The 19,282-nt window shown below is 42.6% G+C and overlaps 1 protein-coding gene across 2 annotated transcripts in view; it reads right to left on the bottom strand.

Annotated features, from left to right (window-relative positions):
- Positions 1-19,282, bottom strand: part of Axin1 (axin 1) — a 55,918-nt gene that overhangs the window by 14,368 nt on the left and 22,268 nt on the right. For both annotated transcript variants that reach the window (XM_034504973.2, XM_034504974.2), the window contains exon 3: positions 7,512-7,652. In XM_034504973.2, the coding sequence (XP_034360864.1) occupies positions 7,512-7,652 (141 nt within the window). The remainder of the gene's footprint in view (positions 1-7,511; positions 7,653-19,282) is intronic.

The following is a 19,282-nucleotide window of genomic DNA, read 5'->3' as shown; positions in this document are numbered from 1 at the left end:
ATAGGTGGTGATTTTGTATCCCAAATTCTTAAATCTCCCAATAAAATCTAAGATGAATAGATTGTCAAAGAAAGCTTGCCTATGCTTGAGTGTGGCCATAGCTCAGGTGACAGAATGCTTGCCTAGCATGTCTGAAGGCATGGGTCTAAGCTCAGCGTTGCATTAACTGGGTAGAGTGGCAGATGCCTGGAACCTCAGCCCCTGGATGGCAAAAGCCAGCCTTGTTTACATGAAACTCTATCTTACCCCTAAAACAAGAAACATTTACATGGAATTTAACTTTCTCCATTTGGATAACATGTTTTCTTAAGGAAATATTTGGGGTTTTCAGAAACAAACTATGATGGAGGTTAAGTTTCATCAATTACAAGGATGAGGAAAATCAGGTTCTACAGACACAGCTTGTTGTCTTCTGATGGGGCTGTGACTGGCAAACACTTTTTAAGTGAGAAGCCACAAAGAACTCCAAAAACTTCAAAAAAGTGTTGCTGGAAATGCCATCATTTAAAGGTTCAAAACTGAAACAAAGCTAAGTGTGGTGGCACACGTTTAATCCCAGCACTAAGGTAGCACTGTGCAGGCAGTAGATTCTGAATTGGAGACCAGCCTTGTCTACATAGTGAGTTGCAAGCCAGCAAGGGCTTTTTAGAGTAAGACCCCATCTCAAAATTAATTAAAAGAGAATAAAATGAGACATTCCTCAGATATAACAAAACCCAAAAAGATACAGGCTACCCTCGTGTTAATATCCCATGGTTATTGTAGTAGAAAATTAAACACCCCAATACATGCAACATGGTACCGGCCAAACTGGCTTCTGAGCAGCAGAAGGTGGCATGTTGTTTGCTTGGTTGGTTGTTTTGGTTTTTTTTAAGACAGGGTTTCTCTGTGTGGAAACCTGGTTGGGCACAATCTATTTTTAAAAGTCAAGAGTTGGAAGAATGTAAAAGGGCAGGCAGATGAAAAGAACCAGCCAGGAAAATGACACATAGTGGGCATGATGGCACATGTCTTTAGTCCCAGCACTCAGGAGGCAGAGGCAGAGGCAGAGGCAGAGGCAGCAAGATCTTCAGTGAGTTGAGGCCAGCCTGGTCTACACAGTGAGTTCAAGGACAGCCAGGGCCACACAAAAAGACCTTATCTCAAAGAAGAGGAACATAAAGGGACCATCCTCTACAGATACACATTCAGTGAGTGTGGTGTCTTAGTCTGGGTTTCCACTGCTGTGAAGAGACATCATAACAAAGACAACTCTTATAAAGAAAAACATGTAATTGGGACTGGCCTACAGGTTCAGAGGTTCAGTCCATTATAATCACGATGAGAAGATGGCAGTGTGCAGGCAGACATGGTGCTGGAAGAGCTGAGTTCTGCATCTTGATCCAAAGGCAGCAGGAGTCTATGTGCCACACTGGGTGAAGCTTGACCATAAGAGACCTCAAAGCTTGCTTCCATAAAGACGCACTTCCTCCAATAAAGCCACATCTACTCTAATAAGGCCGCACCGCCTAACAGTGCCAATTCCTTATGCCCAAGCATTCAGAGTCAAGACAGGCCATACCTATTCAAAGACCAAATGTGGTGACAGTGAAATGGAGGTGAGTGCCTGGCAAGGGGTCCAACTGTGCTAGGGACAGAGGAGATGGTATGGAGATAGGAGGGAACAAGACTAAGGTGAACTACCTCAAGTCATGGATAAATGAGCTTCCAAAACCCTCCTACTGGCTGAGTCTTCCCTCAGCTTTGTTCTTCTGATCTGGTGCTGCTACACCTCTCAATCTGACTTGTTTGCTGAAATGTTAACTTGACTTCTGGAGTGAGTCCTGAAAGCTACTACAGACTTCTTGAATAAAGATAGAATTTCTAGCAGCAAAATTTCAAACCTCTAGCCTTATTTTTTGTAAACACTATACCATACTAAAATAGTATCAACTATTTCAAAAGTGTTTGTGTGTTTGTTTTCCCCTTTCCAGACAAGATTTCTCCATAGTTCTGGATGTCCTGGAACTCTTTGGTAGAACAGGCTGGCTTTAAACTCAAGAGGTCTGCTTGCCTCTACTTCCTGAGTGCTGGAATTAAAGGCATGTACCACTACCACCCAGCTCAAATTTGTCTTTAATACTGACTTAATTATGAATCAATACAACTATAGCCAAACCATATATTTTTTTAAATAATGCCTATAAGAAATACCTTAGCAAAACCAGTGTGGAATTTACTCATGTAACAGGTATTGGGCCCTTCACTATTAGCCAGACAAAATTTTAGACTCAGCAATATCCAAAAGTAAAAATCATTCTGTAATATGCTTACTTTCTTTATTATTGTTGCTTTAAAAATATGCTACTTAAAAAGAACTAACATCTAGGGTTGAGTAGCTAGCATTTAATCAGAATACAGTGTGATGGTTTGTATATGCTTGGCCCATATTACGAGAGGTGTAGTCTTATCGGAGTGGGTGTGTCACTGGCATGGACTTAAGATGCTCACCCTAGATACTTGGAAGTCAGTCTTCCACTAGCAGCCTTTAGATGAAGATGTAGAACTCTCAGCTCTGCCTGCACCATGCCTGCCTAGATGCTGCAAGGCTCCCACCTTGATGATAATGGACTGAACCTATGGACCTGTAAACCAGCCCCAATTAAATGTTATTCTTAAAAGTTGCCTTGGTCATAATTTCTGTTCACAGTAATAAACCCTAAATAACACAGAAGTTGGTACCAGGATTGTGGAAGTGCTGTGATAGGCCTGACCATGCTTTTTGGAAGAATGTGGATTTTGGGACTTTGGATTTGGAAAGCAATAGGATGTTTTAAGTGGGGCTTAATGAGTCATACTAGTAGGAATATGGAAGACTTTGTTGTTGAGTATGTTTTGAACTGTACAGACCTGGCCCGAGAGGTTTCATGTATTTCAATATGTGGAATAGAGACTATTTTTGTGGTATTTTGGTAAAGAATGTGGCTACATTTTGCACTTGTCTGAAAAGTCTTCCTGAGGCTAAGGTAAAGAGATTAACATTAATTGCATTGACAAAGGAAGTCTCAAAAAAGCCCAGCAGAGACTTTGCTCTCTGATTAAGTCTCATGAAGAGCATTTTGAACAAGCATAGCAAGCTTAGAAAGGACAAATGTAAAATATATGGTTTGAGTATTAAAGGGACACCAGGAAGTGAAATGGAGCCTACTCCTGTGTTATAGAAGATTAAGGGAGTGGGACTTTGGGGCAAGATCTTACCCAGCTAAATTTAGATCCAGGCATGGTGGTGCATACCTTTAATCCCATGAGACAGGCATAGAGATCTTTGAGTTCAAAGTCAGTCTACAGAGCACGTTCCAGGACAGCTAAGCTTAGGCAGTGAAGGAGTTAGAAAACAGAAAGCTGGTGATAGTGCAATAGAACAAGGGGGCCATGTTCCAACCCTGGCAAGCAGCAGAACTTGACAGCTTTGGCCACATGGCTCTGGCTTTACAGTCAAGAATAGAAGGGACTACTGGGACAATTGATGCTGGTTAGCTGGAGCTAAGAAATTAGTGGTGATTAAGAAGAGACCAGCACCACTGAGGTGAAATCTTCTAGGAAGTGTTTCTAAGAGCACAAAGAAGCTGTGTTCCAGAGATAGCCAAGGTTTTACCTCGTGCTGCAGCTGTACTTGGTAATGTGTAAGAGTCACCTGGTTTTGAAGGCATGCGGGAGTCATGAAGAGCAGCTGAGGCTTGACTCTGTGAGAGGCCATGGAAGGCCATTGGTGAAGGTGCAGCCTCAATTGCACCTGATGGCCCAGGACTAAAGGGGTTGTGCAAAGGATGTGAGGATTGGCACCATGAAGAAAGCCTAGGAGAGGCGAGTGAAGCCTAGGTGCAGTGGAAGACCCCAGGATATTTGAGATACCAGTATCATGGGATGATGGCCAAGAACAGAAGCAGCAGTGGAATGAATCGACCTGCGCTTAGAGGGCTACAGAGGACAGAGCTGGAGAAGTGATGCCAGCCTTTTGGAGGAGCCCAGAAGATCATGTATGGATCCCAATCATTGAAACAATAAGCTGTAACATTGAAGTTGCCTTGGAGACTCCAAGATGTTTGAGATGCCAGAGTCATGGGCTATCTGCTGAGGAAAGCTGCTAACAGGGAGTGCAAACAGCCCAGGAGAAAGAAGTTTGTTGCAGTCAACAAAGATGAAAAAGGAATTGGAGAGCTAAAGACCACTTTGACATCAGACATTGATATACAGAGTTTGGAAGTTTGCCCAGCTGGTTTCCTGTCCTGCTTTGGGGATTATAGTTAAGTAATTGGGTGAATCTCAGAAGAGACCTTGAACTTTGGACTTTTAATATCCTTGAGATTGCTATAGACTATGGGGACTTTGGAAGTTGGACTTAATGTATTTTGCTTGCATTATGGTATGTTTAGGTATGGCCCCCATAGCCTTATATGTTTGAACAAACCTATAGGGGCCAGGGAGTGGAATGTGATGGTTTGTATATGTTAGACCCAAGAAGTGGCAATATTAGAAAGTGTGGCCCTGTTGGAGTGGGTGTGCCACTGTGGGCATGAAGATGCTTACCCTAGACACCTGGAAATGAGTCTTCTACTAGCAGCCTTCAGATGAAGATGTAAAACTCTTCTGAGAGCTCTGCCTGTACCATGCCTGCCTGGATGCTGCCATGCTCCCACCTTGATGATAATGGGACTGAACCTCTAAACCTGTAAGCCTGCCCCAATTAAATGTTGTTCTTTGTAAGTCTTGCCTTGGTCATGGTATCTGTTCACAGCAGTAAAACCCTAACTAAGACATACAGCTATAGTAAGTACTTTGAAAACTATTCCTTCTAGCCCTAAGACTTTATATAATGCGTAATTAGAAACTGGCTCCTTGGATTTCTGCGTTCGAGGCCAGCCTGGTCTACAAAGTGAGTTCCAGGACAGCCAGGACTAAACAGAGAAACCCTGTCTGGAAAAACCAAAAAAAAAAAAAAAGAAAGAAACTGGCTCCTATTGGTATCAATGTTATTCAATATATGAGGACTATCTAAAATATTTAGGTAATATTCTCCTTTATAATTAAGCCATTACAGTTGGCAAACTGCTAATAGTTTTGTCTTCAGGATACTGCTGCATTTTGATTAAATAGAATGTTTTGTGAAAAGCAACTGAAGCATCTAGATTAGAATACAGGAATGAAATGACTCTATAACCAGACTATGTGACCTGTTGTTCTGCAACTTACTAATTCTTCTTCTTCTTCTTCTTCTTCTTCTTCTTCTTCTTCCTCTTCTTCGTCTTCTTCGACTTCGTATTGTTCTACTTCTTCTTCTTCTTGTTCTTCTGCTTCTTATGCTACTACTCCTTCTTCTGCTTTTTTTTTTTTTTTGGTTTTTCGAGACAGGGTTTCTCTGTGTAGTCCTGGCTGTCCTGGAACTCACTCTGTAGACCAGGCTGGCCTCGAACTCAGAAATCCGCCTGTCCCTGCCTCCCAAGTGCTGGGATTAAAGGCGTGCGCCACCACCGCCGGGCACTAATTCTTCTAAGAAATGTTTACATGAATCAATGACAACAAAATCCAATGACTATACATCCGGTTTAGATCCACTTATCTGGGGAGATAAGATGGCTTAGATGTGAGGTGCTTACATCCCAGCATTCACTAAAAAAAAAAAAAAAAAAAAAAAAAAAAAAAAAAAGACAAAACTGGGCATGGTAGTATATTTCTATAATCCTAATGGTGAAAAGTCTCTGGTGCTCATTGTTCAGCTAGTTTTACTGAATCAGGGCCTCCAGACTCAGTGTCAGCAAATGGGTAGAAGCCCTTTGGAGCACAATAAGTTTGATAACCTAAATTCAATCCCTGGAAACCACAAGGGACAGCAGAGAACTAACTCCCTATAGTTGCCCTCTGACCTTCACATGTGCTATGGCACACACATGCACCCATGTACTCTTTTTTTACACTCACAATAAAATAAATTTTTTAAAAAATTAAGGGGGTTGTGGAATCAGCCTTGTGTTTTAAGAGCTCTTCCAGAGGACCAGGAGATAAGACATTCTGATCTGCCCTGCAAGGTACCAGACACACATGGTACAAATACATACATGTAGAACAACAACAAAATGAATGTATGTATGTATGTATGTATGTATGTATGTATGTATGTATGTATGTATTTTGAGACAGAGTCTTACTATGTAGCTCTAGCTGTCCTGGAACTCACTGTGTAGACTAGGCTGACCTTAAACTCAAGAGATCCACCTGCCTCTGTCTCCCAAGGGCTGGGATTAAAGGTATAGGCTACTATGCCTGGCCAAAATAAATTTTTTTTAAAAAAAAATTACATTTAAATCTGGGCAGAACTGTTGAGCTGAGCCAAGAACCCTTTTGGGGACCATATGCAGTCGTGAATTAAGAGTAGTCTAGTGGCAATCAGAAGACTTAGCTCTGATGACAGGTAATGAGCAAAACCTTGCTCTAACACTAGGTTGCTGTTGGAGGAAGCCCCAGGTATGGGGGTAAACTCAGCCCAAACATGACCCAAGTCAGAACCCCAGGAAACTCCAGGCTGGACAGTCAACTCAACAAATTCAATTACTCAGTTTAATTATTCAATATGTACTAGGGATACAAAAATATGCATATTTAATATGCACCCACAGGGGGTGGTTTATAAAACAAGTCCATCCCACAAGGGCTTTTGGGAATGTGACCACACTTGACAAAACAAGGTCCTAATTGTGAGCACAATATCAGAGAGGTGGAGGCAAAGATCTGTTTCCACAGCTTGGAATTTAGGCCCTCAGGGAACTGGGCCTTAGCACAGAACGCAGGCTCCCCAGCTCCTCCAGACTATTCAAGATATATCAAGAGTCTGTATCATAAAAAGGTCTAGGGCAAAACAACATAAGTAAGAAATCCATTTACATAGACTAATGGCTCCCAGGACTGTCTCTTATTTGTCATCTGGAGAGAAGATTGCCTGTCTGATTGCTCCCTGTATCTGTCTTCACACTGAAACCCACATTCTGTAGCTAGGAGAAATCAAACCTCAAGTTTCTTACATGCAGCTCGAAGTCTGAGTCCATTGCTCTTAAAAGCAGCAGGAAGCCTTGGCCTCCAAGACAGTCGGCTAATACAAACTTCATCTCTAGGTTAGATTCTGTTCCAGGACTTTTAAACAATTTTTGTTGTTGTGCTGGGGACTGAACCAGGGCCTCCACTGAATTATACCTTGGCTTTTGGGTTGGTTTTGAAGAATAACCACTTACAGGGCACTCTGTCATCTTTTTTAGGGTTTTTGTTTTGGCATAGTCTCTTTCTATAGCCTAGGTTAGCCTGGCACTCATGGCAATTCTACTTCAGCTTCCCAGGTGCTGAGATTACAAATATATTCTACCATGGCCAGCTCCATGTCTGCTCCTTAGGAACAACTCAGTCAAGCTCTAAGAGAATCAATCAGTAAGGACCAGTTTGTTAGATCAGCAAAGAACACTGAAACACACAGCAAGCATGGGACTTACACGCTACTGTCCGTAAGGGATAGAGTGTCAGCATCACTGGACAGGCTCTGCTGCTCACTGTCATTGGCACTGGTGGCTGGGGCCAGGGCATAGCCAGAGTTGACGTAGTAGGGATTGACGGGCTCCCTCCAAGATCCATACCTGTGAATAAGAAAGGCACGTGAGTGGCAGCAGAGAAATTATTCTCCTGTTTTAATATACACTGTTAGAGTTATCTAAAAACAGAGTGGAAAGTCATGTGCCTCCATCTCCATCCCTTTCCTCCTCCTCTCATTCCACCCTTCCCAATTCCAAGGGATGGGACGAAAGAGGGTCTAAACTCTTTCTAGATGTTTCCTATTTTTTAAAAGGCATTAAGTACATACACAGAATATCATTTGGGTAGCAGACAAATGCTCCATCTTTCTACTAAAGAGCACAAGAAGAAAGAAACTATCATCCTTGTTACAACTGTTTTTCTGGATCAGCCAGCCAGAGCCACCAGGACTCTAATTCAGGTCCTTGGGTGTCAGGCATCATGATGCTCCATGGACATAACACACAAATGAAATCTGCTGCTGGGTAGGTTTGGAGAGAAAGGTCAAAGCCCCATTGCTAGAAGTAGCAGAGTCCGTTGGCATGTGATTAGCCAAAAACAAGAAACATAACCTACATTTTCTGTAAGGGCACTTTTGTATCCTTGTTTGTTTCTCTCTTCATCTCTTTATAGCATTTGGCCCTTGCCTACTACGTGATTTGTTATGTTTTGGGGTTTTTATTTTGTTGTTGTTTTAACACTTTACCAGTTTTCAAATTAAAAGAAAAAAATTAGCTGGGCATTGTGGTATGTGCCTTTAATCACACAACTTGGGAGGCAGAGGCAGGTGGATCTCTTGTGAGTTTAAACCCAGCCTGGTCTACAGAGTGAGGGCTACACAGAGAAACACTGTCTCAAAAACAAACAATTGCCTTTAATCCCAGTACTATGGAGGTAAGTTCAAGGCAAGCCTGGCAAGCTCTGTAGAGAGCTAGTTCCAGGATAGTCAGGGCTACACAAAGAAACCATGTCTCAGTCAGGTGGTGGTGACACACATCTCTGAAGCAGAGGGACATGGATCTCTGTAAGTTTGAGGCCAGCCTAGTTTACAGAGCAAGTTCTAGGACAGTTATGGCTACACAGAGAAACCCCATCTCAAAAACAAACAAACAAAAAGAAAGCCTGTTTCAAAAAACAAAACCAAAATGTTATTTTACATTTGTGTTTGGGTGTTTGGCCTACATGCATTTTCCTATACTACATGAATGCCTAGTGCCCATGGAATCCAGGAAAGGAAAGAAAAAAAAAAAAAAAAGAGTGCTGGATTTCCTGGAGCTGGAATTATAGGCAGTAGTGAGTTACAGTTTAGGTGCTAGGAACACAGCCAAGGTTGCTCTTAGCCACTGAGCCATCTATCTCTCTAGTCTTCCAGACATTTTTACTGTGTGTGTGTGTGTCTGTATGTGTGTATAATACACTCGTACATGCAAATACACTTATGTATATATACTCATATATTAATATCTATACAATATAAATAATGCATACAAAATATTTTCTCCATAAATATTCTTTTTCTTACAATCAAGGCTCTCTTACTTTGGCCACTTGAATGCATGACCCTGCCTTAGTTTCCCTGAGTAGTGGGGATTACAGGACTGTATCACCATGTAACTCTTTGTATTGTGCGCACACAAGCCTTTTCATCTTAGGTCATAAACATATTCTTCTATTATTCTTTAAAACAATTAAAAGATTTTCTTGAGGCAGAGATTTAGCTCTGGCTGACTAATTTGCAGTGATATTATCTCTGCTTTCCCAAGTACATGACCTATCATACCCAGCTTCCAGTAATTTTCTGCTGTGTTTTAAGAAGAGTATCACTATGCAGTCCAGGCTGGCTCATTGCCTCTGCCTTATCTCTTCAAATACTAGGATTACATTTATGTGTTACCACCTAGGCTTCCAATAGCAACCTTGAGAGTGTTCTTCAGCAGACAATCCATCTTATTTTGAGACAGGTTCTCTCACTGGGTCTTAGGGCTTGATGATAAGGCTAGAACAACTACCCAGCAAATCCCAAGGATCCTGTCTTCATCTGCCCTGTGTTGATTATTACATCCGGCTTTTAACATGGGTGCCAGAAATCAGACTCATGTCCTCACACTTGCGTAACAAGCCTTTAATTGACTGAATTAGTTGATCCTCTGACCCCACAATGGATGGCCAATTGGTAGCACTAACATGATCAGTAATTAAATGCTACTTTTAGCCACATTCTAACCTGACTTTTAACACAGGAATTGGATTCCATGGTGCTGTGCTAAGGGATAACCTTGTAGCAGCTGAACATCCATAGCAGTGGTTCTCAACTTGTGGGTCGAGACCCCTTTGGGGGTGTATGTCAAATATCCCTTTCACAGAGGTCACATATCAATATCCTGCATACCAGATATTTACAACATAATCCAAACAGTAGCAAAATTACAGTTATGACGCTGCAACAAAAACAATTTATGGTTGGAGTCACTATAACATAAAGAACATATTAAAGGGTCACAGGGAGGCTGGAGAGGTGGCTCAGCAGTTAAGAGCACTGACTGCTCTTCCAGAGATCCTGAGTTCAATTCCCAGCAACTACATGGTGGCTCACAACCATCTGTGATGGGATCCGATGCCCTCTTCTGGTGTGTGTCTGAAGGCAGCTACAGCATTCATATACATAAAATAATATTTTTTAAAAAGGGTCACAGTATTAGGAAGGTTGAGAACCACTGATCTATATACAGTCTCCTGACAACTCTCTTCTCTAAAATGGCTAAGCATGGTGGTACATTCCCCTTTAACCTCAGCACTTGGGAGGCAAAAGTAGGCAGGTGAATTCTGGGTCTGTATAGAGCAGTAGCTCCTTTTTTTTTTTCTTTCTTTCTTTCTTTTAAGAGTTATTCATTTATATCATGTGAGTACACTGTGGCTGTCTTCAGACACACCAGAGGATGGCATCAGATCCCCATCACAGATGCTTGTGAGCCACCATGTGGTTGCTGAGAATTTCAGGACCTCTGCAAGAGCAGCCAGGAGAGCAGTGGTTCTTAACCTCCATGCTGTGACTCTTTAAGTTCCTCATGCTGTGGTGACCCTCAGCCATAAAACTATTTCCATTGCTACTTCAAAACTGTAATTTTGCTACTGTTATGAATTGTAAATATTTTTTGAGACAGAGGTTTGCCAAAAGGATTGTGACTCAACTTGAAAACCAATGATGTAGGAGTTCCAGGCCAGCCAGGGCTATACAGTGACAGCCTTCAATAGCACTACTCACTGTACAAGTCAGCAAATCAGGAATAACAAAAATGGAGCTCTTTGAGAGGCTTGTCTGTTTGGATCTTAGATCCTAGTAACCCTAGGAGCCCTTCCTACTAAGCAGCAACCCCCGTGCAGCAGGATACTTATCTGCTACACTGAATTCTCAGCGGAGCTCTAAATATATAAATCCTTTAGATAATCATTAAGCTTTAAGAGTCTCATTTCTACCAGGTATTGCAAGGATGGCAGATATTGTCTGGGGTTCAGCCGAGTTTTGTGGCACACTGGCGTCTCGTGGGTGCCAGGGCCTGTGCATCTAGCTAGCCAGAGCCCTGGTCAGAGCCGAGGAGCAGTGGGAACATGGTGGCTGCCCAGGAACAAGCCAGACCGGGAGCAGTTTTCTAAATAGTTCCCCTACAGTCATAGACTGTACTTGACTCCCAGACACTCTGTACTGTACTCTCAGTGTAAGAGAAGAATACCCAAATTGTTTCTAAGGGAATAGGCCTCCTTTGATCATCAATGTGCCCTGACCCACCTACAAGTGTGCAGCGGTGGTTAGGTGTTATAGGTGTACATCATTATAGTCAGCTCACTGCACTTTTCAAAGTTCTCAAAGTAAAAATTTAATGGAACCCACACAAACATGTCCAACTTATTCTTGGCAAAAGTACAAAAGCAAATTGATAGAGAAAAGGCAATATTTTCAATAAATGGTGCTATGGCACAAAGACATGCACAGACCTAAAGAATGAACTTTAGCCAGGTGGTGGTGGTGGCGCACGCCTTTAATCCCAGCACTTGGGAGGCAGAGGCAGGCAGATGTCTGAGTTCAAGGCCAGCCTGGTCTACAGAGTGAGTTCCAGGACAGCCAGGGCTACACAGAGAAACCCTGTCTCAAAAAAAAAAAAAAAAAAAAGAATGAACTTTGATCTATATCTCACACTTTGAACCAAGTCAAATTCTGTAGCTCTTGGATGTTTTAGCCTGAGCTACAGTGATTCCAGCACTCTATTCACTTGGCCTCTGCCCACCTTGGCTCAGCAACATTCCCTGATACAGTATCCTGAGCACTCAGTGTTTCTTTGCCAGCCCTGTAACACCAAATATTGGCTGGCATTCAGGCTATTGTAAGAGGTACTTTGGTCACCTATGGCCAACCCAGAGTGAACACATATGCACTCATATATGCATTTGTACCATGCGTATGACTAGTGCCTACAGAGGCAAGAAGAAGGTACTGTATCTCCTGAAATTGAAGGTACTGGCAGTTATGAACTGCCTGATCTGAGTGCTGGGAACCAAACCCACATTTGACACAGGAGTGGCATCTCAATACTTGGTTCATGTGTCTCTCCCAGCTAGAAGCTGCTTGGTGACTAAATGCTCTTCAGGCTTCCTAGGATATCTTCTAACATGGGTCAATGAAAACACTTATCTTAGGGCTAGGGAGACAGTTCACTTATAAAACAACTTCTGTGCAAGCATGAGGACCTGAGTTCATCATACATAAAAACCAGGTATGAACTGGGCATTGAGGCATATGCTTCAGTCACAGCACTCAGAAGAGAGACAGGAGGATCTTTGTGAGTTCAAGGCTAGCCTAGTCTACATAATGAGTTCCAGGGCAGCCAGGACTACAAAGAGTCAGTCTCAGTCTCTCCCTCTATCTCCTTCCCTCCCTCCCTCTCCACCTAGTTGGTTTGAATAGGTATGGCCCCCATAGAGTTATGTGTTTGAATGCTCAACTATAGGGAGTGGCACTGTTAGGAGATGTGACCTTGTTAGTGTGTCACCGTGGAGGCAGGGTTTTGAGGTCTTAAAGGCTCAGCTAAGCTCAGTGTGAAACCCAGAGTCTCCTCCTTGCTGTCTCAGGATCAAGATTTAGAACTCTCAGTCTCTGCTCAAGCACCATGTTTGCTCCATGCTTCTCACCATAATAACAGACTTGAACCTCTAAAACTGTAAGCCAGCCTCAATTAAATGTTTTCCTTTATAAGAGCTGCTGTGGTCATGGTGTCTCTTCACATCAATAAAACCCTAAGAGGGAGAGAGCCAGTGCCTGCCTCCCCCAACCCCTTCATTTTTTTGAGGCAGGATTTCTCTGTGTAGCCCCTGGCTATCCCCAAACTTACAGATCCATCTGCCCCGGCTTCCCAAGTGCTAAGATTAAAGGTGTGTACCATCACCACCCAGTTCTAGAAAAAGAAAGCAAGCAAGCAAAAGTAGAGCTTACAACCAACCTTTTCAGCACTTCCTTTAATGGACAAGCAGGACTGGGATGTGGCTAAGTGCCAGGGGACTTAGACATATGAAGAGATGCATATATATATATATTTAAAATTACTTATGCATATGGATGTTTTTCCTGTGTGTAAGTCTATGTACCACATGTATATGTCTGTTGTCTGTAGAATTCAGAAAGGGTTATTGATTCCCTGGGACTGGAGTTACAGACAGCTGTGACTTGCTATGTAGATGCAGGGAGTTGAACCAGGATCCTCCAGAAGAGCAGCCAATACTCTTTTTTTTAACAGCTGAGCCATCTCTCTAGCTCCTTTTTTATTTTGTTTGAGATAAGGCTTCAATATACAGTCAAATCAGCCTTAAACCCGTATTTATTCTTCTGTCTCAGCCTCCTAAGAGATATATGTATACACCAGGCCCAGCTTGAAGCACTGGTTTTTGTTGTTGCTGTTTGTTTTGGTTTTGTTCTTTTGTTCCAGTTCTTTCTTTCCAGTACTGAGTGATCACTTGACTGCCTCAGCCTCCTGAGAAAGCAATCCATAGGTGGGCAGGGGCTCTACTGGCTTTAATTTGTTATGGCAGATGATGAAAAACTCCAGAGAAGCAGAGGCCTTGAGCGCCTATGATGGCAGCCTTGTCCTAAACTCTGCCTACCTTGCTGCCCAGAATGAGCATAAGTCAAGAACCAACAAATGTATCATCTCCCAGGGCTTGTTCCTATTGTCCCAGCTCCCTGCCCTTGATCCTAGAGACAAATCTGTCTTAAGCCAGGTGGGACATTCTGGGCTGAACAGATGGCTGTGGGCTAGAGGAGAAGGTCTGTGTAACTCTTAGGACCACCTCACCCCAGTCTAGTGTCTTTGGTCACCTAAGTCCCAGAGATACAACTCAAATTGGATGAATTCATTCAATAGTTGTTGGCTCTTTATGACGTCTCTGGAGCTCAGACAGCAGTGGTGAGGACAGTGTCTTAGCAGAGTGCAAAAGCCAGCCTTGATGCCTAACATGGAACAGGCAAATAGACTTGACCATGCCCCACTACCTGCAGGCCATTGTCTCCAGTCCTGTCCCTGAAGCGCATCATTCCTATCTGAACCTAGATCTATACTTGACTTTGGTAAAAGACTACCTTCAGCTACATTCCCACCCTCAACACCAGCCTGCATCTTGCTCTGAGAACAGCAAACAGCAAGTATAAGGTACACATGCAGGAGTAATGAATACTCCTCTTCTAGGCTCAGAACCATTAATCCCAGAGTCTCAGTCCCCTCCCAAATGCAGTGACAGGAGCCCACCCTGCTAACATCCATGCAATGACTCAGACAAGCTGTGACCCCAGAACAACAAAGATCAACAAAAATCAGTCTCTGGTACTACATCTATGGTCTCAAATAGATGAAGGCAATTGACATCAAAGACCAGAAGGCATGATAGCAAATCATTAATGTCCTAACACTGTCCACTCGTGAATGACAGCTTGCCACCAATGCTCAGATTCACACCCATTCACAGAAAAGAGCATGCTGTTGCCAGGTGTGTTGGTACATGCCTTTAGTCTTTAATCTCAGCATGTGGCAAGCAGAAGCTGTCTACAGATTGAGTTCCAGGACATCCAGAACTACAGAGAAAACCTGTCCATTTAAAAAAAAAAAAAGCATGTTGTTTGCTATCCAGATGCTGTCCACCCATGGATGACAACTGTTATTTATCCATGTTATAATGCATACCCACTCATGGAAGGTGGTGATGTCTGGGTTCTGACTGCGTCCATCTCATTAGCTCACCATGACAGTGACACCAGTTTATCTTTCATTCCACATTCCCTATGTCCCTTTGGAGACAAGAGACTAGTTTCCCAAGATAGCTCCTCTTCCAAGAATTTATCTTCTCATATAAGGCTTTAGAACTACAGAAGAGCCGGGGAGTGGTGGCGCACGCCTTTAATCCCAGCACTTGGTAGCCAGAGACAGGTGGATCTCTGAGTTCGAGGCTAGCCTGGTCTACAGAGTGTGTTCCAGGACAGCCAGGACTACACAGAGAAACCCTGTCTCGAAAAACCAAAAAGAAAACAAACAAACAACAACAACAAAAAAAAAAACCAAAAAACAAAAACCTACAGAAGAGCCAGTGAAGATAATACTAGAAGGATGAGAAGAAACATCTTACTCTAAATTACCATCTGTATAAAATGGCTCACACACAAGATCTTTCACATATCCTATGAGATGCAATCCACAATACCTACCAGCAGCTGGCAAAATCCCCTCATCTCCTCTATGTAAAATCAGGAATCGGCCTCTTCCTCCCCTGTGAGGATCACAGTCACCAGAACCCTTCAACAGTACACCAGTCAATCAGATGTTAGAACCTTGGGAACAGATGCAGGTGACCTTAGAGTCTGAAGCGGCCTGCCATTCACTGTAGACCCACTTTGCAGCTTCTGATTGAGCTGGGAACCACCTAACTGAGCAGGGTAAAGAGAGTACAAGGCTCCCACGATCTGCAAATGCAGTAGATGGGATGATGTCATCACACTTGCCCTCCAGAGGTGACCTTAAAGAATTCTGACTGAAATTTCTTGTTACCACTAAGTCACCATTTTCCTCATAAAGCAGAAATGATGAAGGTCAGCCAGGCATGGGAGCACAGGCCTTAACCCTAGCACTTGGGAAGCAGAGGCAGGGTGAGCTCTGAGAGCTCGAGGCCAGCTTGATCTAAACAGTGATTCTAGGCCAGCTAGAGTTGTGGAAAGACCCTATCTAAAACTGAAAAAGAAAGGGAGGAAAGGAGGGACAATAGTTTCTTTGCAGGATGTCTGAGCTCTTAGTGAACAGTACTCAATGCTTGGAGAGGGTTCAGCACAGAAAGCAGAACTTCAATGTAAACGACACAGTCTCTGACCCTGGATCCCGCACATGAGTTGGAAGGAGAAAAGGGTGATGTTGGCTACAGGCCACAGATAAATAACATAAATGTGCAACCAATTCAAGATTCTGAAGTATGAACAACAGATGTACAGGATGCAAGCACTGGGGACTCTGCCATGGCTCTACAGAGTACAAAGTGTGCAAGTGAGGGCTGGCCAGATCTGGTATCATGTCCTCTCCAGCCCGATCCTACACATCCCAGTGTCATTCCAGTCAGCACATGTTTAAAGTGACTGTTAAAGGACAAGCAAGGTACCTTAGATGGTAAAAGTGCCTCATGCCAAATCCGACGACCTGAGTTCCATCACTGGACATAAGTGGTGGGAGAGAACTACTGAAAATTGTCCTTTTATGCCACACACATATTATGAATGGCGTGTGTGTGTGTGTGTGTGTGTGTGTGTGTGTGTGTACACACGAACACACATACACACACTACTGAAATCACAAGTAGTGGATGATACAGATTTTAATCCCACTATTGAACTAAAAACTAGACTACGTACTAAGAAAAATCTAGAGGAATCCATATGATGTTGTCTCTGGGTGGCAGAAAGATAGACACCTCTGTTTACTAAGCGTTCTCTTTTCTGCAGCAAATCTATCTATTCCATGTATCTCTTAACATCAAAGTGAAAACTATGGACTAATGGATGCAAAGAGGAATCTGAAGTGAGAAAGCTCTGCAAAACTACACATAGGACTTGCTAGCCAGGGCTCAAAAGCAGTGAGGTCCTAAACTAGAAAGCCCTTTCTTTTCTGCTTGCACTTGAGTGACTGCACAGCTTCTAGCACTTTCTTCAAGGTCCTTACCTGAGAGCCTGGATTCATATAAATGGTTTCAGAATACTTCTGTTAAGTCACAAATCTGATAAAGAAACACTCTATCTGATGAAGTGACATTTAAATAGTAGGATTAAATAAATGGAATAGCTGAGTGTTGATATAAACTTGTAATCTCAGCACGTAAGAGGCTGAGGTAGGAGGATAGCAAACCTTGTCTTAAGAGGGGGAAGGTGTCATGTAATATATAATAATATAATATTGTTGTCTGGCAATGTCAGCCCCTCACTCTAGCCATGACCTAATAAGCAGGTATTTCAGAGGACTGTTGGTTCCAAAGACATGCCAATTCTCCTTCACAAACTCAAGATGGTCAAATAAGCACTGTAAAGTAGCCAACACCAAAGAGCTTCAACTTTGGAACACATGCAGGTGCTGTGTCCATACCTTTTTTCCTTTTTTCTTGTTTTATTTTTAAGGCAGGGCCTCACTGTGTAGACCTGGCTAGCCTAGAACTCATTATGTAGAACAGGCTGGCTTTGAACTTACAGAGATCCATTTGGATCTGCCTCCAAACTGCTGGGACTAAAGACCCAGCAGTTACCACACCCAGCTTTCATCCAGTCTTAAGCTTCTTTGGGATGTAGAGAAAGATCTGTGTCTATCATGAATACAAAGAGCCATGCAGGACTTTCAGATGGGTGGTACCTCCATCTAGCATACTCACCTTAAAGAAGAGAGAGAGAGAGAGAGAGTGAGTGTGTGTGTGGTGTAAAATACAACTTGTTAAAACTATAAACATTTGCATTTATGAACTTAGGGTGCCTATTCATAGGCACTAGGGAGACGGTTCAGTGTAAAAAGTCTGACATTTAAGTAATCCAGTTCAGATCTCCATGAAAGAAATTTAGAAAGAGGGGAGATGGAGATGGAGATGGAGAGATGGCTCTGTGGTTAGAAGTGCTCACTATTCTTGAAGAGAACCTGAGTTTGGTTCTCAGCATCCACATGGCAGAACAAAGCCAATCCCATTTGAGGGAATTTCTAACAACCTCTTCTGACCTTCAATGGCTCCTGTACACGTATAGTATATATACATACAATCAAAAGTGCCTTAATCAGCTTAGGTTCAGACATAAATACGAAACATTCGACCCTCCCTAGCTTCTGCTTATCTAGCTATATCCTTTTACCCAAGCTGCTCATTTAGCTTACCCCTCACCTAAACTAGAAGTTTAAAATAGGAAATTATTAACAGCCAAGCTTGTCTTACAGATATGACAAGTCATGTATCTGGTAAGCTTTAAAATAAACAGAATGTAAAACAGAGATGAATCCATCCATGATCTGTTGAAAACTATATGTAGGTGACAGAGGGAAAGAAAAGACATAGATGACATTAAGATGTACTCTCCTGACTATTCAGCCAATGAGAAAAAAGAGGAAGGAACCTCTGTTTAGGGTATAAAAACCCCACTCTGAGCTGACACTGACACCTGACTTTGCAAAGTTTTAAAACTGCCTTGCTTTCACTAAGGTGTCTTCACACCTAATAGGGCATGTAAATGTCAGGGGGATGGGATCTACCCCCGGCCCCACCCTGGTCCCCATAATCCTAGTGCATGGGAAGTAGAGCACGCATTAACAGAATCGGCAAATAATGGGTTCAAGTAAGAGATCTGCCTCAATTTATCTGAGAGAAAAGATATCTGACAATCTCTGGTCTCCACAGGTACACCTGTACATACACGAAAAAATTGAATATACACATACAGTGTACATATGTACATATACACAATAAAGAAACAACATTTTAAAAATGGATAGCCATAACTGGGCAGTGGTGACACATACCTTTAATTCTAGCACTCGGGAAACAGAAATAGGTGTATCTCTGAGTTAAGAAACCAATTTTCCTCCTTTCTGAGATTTTTTTAGATAGTCTCATAGCCTTGGCTGGCATAGAACTTGACATACACACACACACACACACACACACACACACACACACACACACACACACTAGACTGGCCTCAAACTCAGAGATTGGTTGCTTCCACCTCCGAACTGCTGGGATTAAGTGTATACAATACCATGGCCAGGTCCAATTTTCTTATGATGAGCAAAGGTCCTCAAGAGGATCAGGTATAAAACTCTGAGCTGTACAAGAATGGGAAACACCCACATACAAGCCAAGATTTTAGCTATGTCTCCTGTAAGAAAATCTGCTACACAGAACACTATGTACCTGAGAAGGATGCAATTTTCACTCATAATGAACTTGTAAGACAAATGACCTTCTACCATCATCAACATGCTACATGGGTGTCACACCTGACATTCTCTAATTAGCTAGTCCACATGTCTTTTCCTCTTAATTTTCGTGTTAAAAAATGTTTTAAGGCCTATGTGTGATGATGTACACCAGTAATTCCAGTATTCAAGAGGAAGAGGGAGGATGACTTCTACAAGATCAAGGCCAGCCTGGGATA

The sequence above is a fragment of the Arvicanthis niloticus genome, chromosome 6 (assembly GCF_011762505.2).
Source record: "Arvicanthis niloticus isolate mArvNil1 chromosome 6, mArvNil1.pat.X, whole genome shotgun sequence".
In the NCBI taxonomy this organism is placed as follows: Eukaryota; Metazoa; Chordata; class Mammalia; order Rodentia; family Muridae; genus Arvicanthis; species Arvicanthis niloticus.
This window is presented reverse-complemented; position numbering and strand designations above follow the sequence as displayed.